The following is a 4,345-nucleotide window of genomic DNA, read 5'->3' as shown; positions in this document are numbered from 1 at the left end:
TCACCCCAAACCCTTACCCTTGGTCGGTAAGCGGTTCTCGTTTTTGACCAGGTGGGAAATGATCGCTTGTTGGAATGAGCGGTTCCCTTCAAATCGTACCTTATGTTATTTAGAAAAAGAAACATAAACCAATGAAATTTTGATATTACTTTTAATTGTTGTAAAATGAAAGTTGCAATGAAATTAATATCTTATGAAACGATGAAAAGACCACTCAAAATTAAGTATTTGTTCCAATGACCTAGTGTACAATAAAACTTTTTAGTTAATGTTATCGAGTCGCACACCACGGATCAGACATGGTAACAAGCCTAGCATAATAAGTATATCACTATCAAAAAATCCCCGACAATAGGATTTTTTAATCTCAAATGTAAACAAACTTCTAAAGATATTTATAATAGTTAGTTTATATTCTCAACATAGGTTTTCTCATACTGAGATATCAAAATTAATTTAAACTGAAATCTCTTTAGTTTCATTATTTAAACCTTTGATTTATTTTGTAGTCTCAAATTAAAACTATATAGTTATTTCTTAAGAACAATTCAGCCGATAATTTATAACTCTCATTTGTGGACAAAGCATGCACAAAACAAAACTTATTTTTATAAACTGTAAGTATAACACTAAACTATTAATATAAAAATCTTGTTTCTAACTTTTATTGATTAATAAATATATTAAAACATTTAAGTCTAATGTACTTTGAAGAAATTTTGTGTTTAACCTTATAAAACGTTCATACAAAAAAATAGTTAATAAATAATAATGTTGAATAAAAGACCAAGTTACAAATAAAAATTGTTTTATATTTTAAAGATTTTTTGTTCTGTTTTATTTTTTAAATATTAAGCTGAAAATAATTTGAGAAGAAATTTTTTTTGTTATTGAAAAAAAAATTAAGGTATTATGTAAAAATATTATTATAAACTGTTTTAGTTTTATAATCAAGGTGTTAAAATTGTTTTAGTACAATGTAAATTGAAACTTGAGTAATTTAACACTATAGTAGGTTTATAACAACAAAAGTAATAAAGATTAACTTATGAAATTTTATCCAATCTAAAGTATAAGAGAAGAAAATTAGCTATAGTTTGTTACTTAAGCTTTCTCGTTGCTATATCGATTAAAAAACTGTAATTAGTGGTTTTGAAATTTTACCATGCCAACCACGGATACCTTTTAACGTTTTGTCAAGGACATTAGACACTTGCATTGTTTAAAGCCTTTCCATTTAAAGCTACTATAGAAAACAGTTATTGTGTGAAGCATTATTTTTTTAAACTTGTGAATCAATGAGTCTGTCGGTATGGTTTTTTAAGTAAAAGTAATATTTACTTTAATTGGTATCTAACTTAAAAATTTAGTTTTTTATTGTTTTAACATTTTTTCAGTTAAAATCTATTATTAAAGTATCTAGTTTGATCAGTTCATGTTTAGAAGGTTTCTACAAACATATAATAAAAAAAAAGTGTTTGTAAAAAATGAAATTAAAAGCTATTTTACATATATTATTTTTTATATAAATAAACTACACTTTTTTTGTAAGTTTTTTTATGATATCTTGAGCATACTTTTTTCAGTTAAGTTTTACAAACTTAATTACAGGAAACAAAACCAAGTTGAAATTTTCAGTAATACTTTATCTAGCACTACAATACAAAAAATAAAAATCACATTAAAAAGTTTCCGGAAAAATATTGAGTTTGGGATATTTGACACAGTGATAACAATGACTATCCAGCTCGTTTTGCCTGAAACTAACATCCTTCTCCCATTTTAATCCCTCTGAATCGAAAACAACAAATTTGAAAACAAGTTGAAAAAATTCAAAGTTTCTAGAAACCACTACTATCTTGCTGCCATTCACCACACACTTAGGGACATAAAATGTCCTTTTAGCCCACGGAGCTTGAAGAAGAGCAAACTTCCCGCTGTAAAGATCAAAAACCTCGCAACTTTCCGTTCCACCGATCACGTACATTTTGCTCCCGAAGCTCACCGATGCGTGACTTCTTTTTCCCACCATCATGTCGGGCATGTCACGTGACCACTCACCTGCGCAGTGATCGTACGCTTCAACGGATGTCGGACGATCAAATCCTCCTGAGGTGACAATTCTCCCGTTGAATACGCATGACGCGGCTCCTTTTCTTGAGTGTTTGGTGTCTTCCAGCTTCCTGAAAGTTTTAGTGCTGGGATCAAAAAGGACAAAGTTGGTTCCTGATAGGTCACATTGATGACGGTTTCTGACGATTCTTGACGCTTTACGGAACTTTCCCCCTAAAATGTAAATCTTTCCCGCCAAAGTGCAAGTTGAAAAATCATTGAAGTTTATCAAAGAATCGGTAAACCTTACATGTTCCCTGGATCCAGTCAAAACTGAGTAAGACCGCACCCACAAACTATCAAGTAAGCGATCGTAACCCAAGAAGTATATGATCCCGTTCACGGATTCAACTGAGACCGCGCGGATATTTTCATCAAAAAGCGCGATCTCAGTGAAGGACAAGCAGTTCTTATTTTCCATATTGATCACGCGGTAGGTACGGTACTTATTGCTGCAAATCGCCACCTCAAAATTATCCTGAGCACAATGTCTCACTCGACAGTCGACAGAGCTCGGGTTAAGACTCAGATAAGTTTTATCGCTGATAGCTTTGAGTATAAACCCCTTACTATCAGCACATTTTGAAAATGTTTCAACATCTAACAACGTGTTTAAGGCAGCAGTTGAGAGCAGAGGCAGACGAATTGTTTTCACCATACATAATGTAAGCTTACTTCTTGATTTTGGATCTTGTTCTATCCAACTGTTCACAGCTTTTGCTACCTCAAGTTCCGAGGTGATATTCAAGTCTGAACTGGACAAGATCCTCACAAAGACATCTAAGTTCAAACCGTTCAGCATTTTGTTCTCGGCCAAATAGCAGAACCACCTCGTTATGAAGTCGAAAGTGCACTTTTGAAATTGTTTGTTGTGGGCAATGTTGGAAAACTGATGGTAGAAACAAACATTGTCAATGTTCAGGTCAGTCTTGAACGAGTCGAGCAATTGTTGCTTGGCGTTGTCGGAATTAAGCAGTTTTGCGACATTGAAAAGTTTCATGAAATTTTCTTTGGATAACTTTGCATTACCTACAAAAGTTTATATAATTCAAATTTTATTCGTTTAATAAAAAAAACAGAAGATAATAAAACTAGATAGAGATGCTAACTATTAAAAGTGTGTTTTTTATTTCTACGAAAAAATCATCATATAATTAACAGAAAGTAGAAATAAACGCTTTACCTGTACGAAAAAAATCAGAGAAACTATTCAATGCACTTTCATTAAAACACAAAACTGCATTTCTTTTGAAAGTTTTCAGAACATTTTCGTCTTCAGGATTTTCGTTTTCATCGAAGTTCCTGAGAAACTTTTCACAAATTTCACGGTTCTCAGAATTCGTGGTTTTTATTTTTTTAACACCAGGTGCGCTCGCTGCTTCAATGTTGCCAGTTGTGTTTTTAAAAATTGACATTTTATATATTATTTTAGTTCACTGTTGATAATAGTTTAGTTTAAAGTCATTTGTAAGACTTTTATATTGCAAGTTTAATATCTAAACAAATATTTAAAGTAGAACTTTTATTGATAAGCTTGACGACCACTGATCTAAACAAAAAAAGAAATTAGTCTAATTACTCATAGCCTAAACCGTCAAGCTTTTCGAAACCTGTGCACACTGAACTGCAAATAAAAGTTATGTTCACCTAAAAATTCTAATTTAAGAGAGCCTCTAGTGGCAGGAATACGTAAACACTTTTAATTGATTTTGAAATACATTCTTAGTATCAGAAACAGTTAACTTAACTTAATTTAACATGTAATCAAACTACATCAACTGAAAGCTGAGAGCCATACCAACTATAACAAACTATTATCAACTGAAAGATAAAAATATCAACAGATATAATGATCCGATATACTGATCAAATACATCAACTATATTAACTGAAAGCATTATATCAACTGAAGCTGAAATTTATAATAACTTTTTCATGCAGTCATCTTTCTTATACACTTTTATTTCTACAGCGTTAATATGGACTTTCGTTTACACAATTGAATAAGGACACCTCCGTTTATACTAGTAAATACCCAGTAAACTCAAATGTTTCATCAAGAACTAAACACATACATGAAATAACTTTAACATTATTTTATTAACATTTTCTGTATTTAACATAGATGTTGAACAAAAAAGAAAGAACAAACAAAGTTCGGTTAACTTCAAAAAGTATGTATATTGTTGCTCTGAGTAAAATATTACTTGAAACTTTTATTCTTCATTTCATG

At 31.1% G+C, this 4,345-nt stretch overlaps 1 protein-coding gene across 1 annotated transcript; it reads right to left on the bottom strand.

The window, feature by feature from the left end:
- LOC145834969 (kelch-like protein 6) lies at positions 1-3,527 on the bottom strand. Its single transcript, XM_082942499.1, has 3 exons — positions 3,296-3,527; positions 1,769-3,141; positions 1-99 (listed from the first exon to the last, which is right to left on the bottom strand). The coding sequence occupies exons 1-3, from the start codon at positions 3,525-3,527 to the stop codon at positions 1-3; spliced, it is 1,704 nt and encodes a 567-aa protein (XP_082798625.1).
- Positions 3,528-4,345: the final 818 nt, after the last annotated feature.

Source organism: Thalia democratica, chromosome 4, assembly GCF_965202585.1.
Source record: "Thalia democratica chromosome 4, ktThaDemo2.hap1.1, whole genome shotgun sequence".
NCBI lineage: Eukaryota > Metazoa > Chordata > Thaliacea > Salpida > Salpidae > Thalia > Thalia democratica.
Note: the sequence above shows the minus strand (reverse complement) of the source record. Positions and strands in the feature narration are given on the sequence as shown.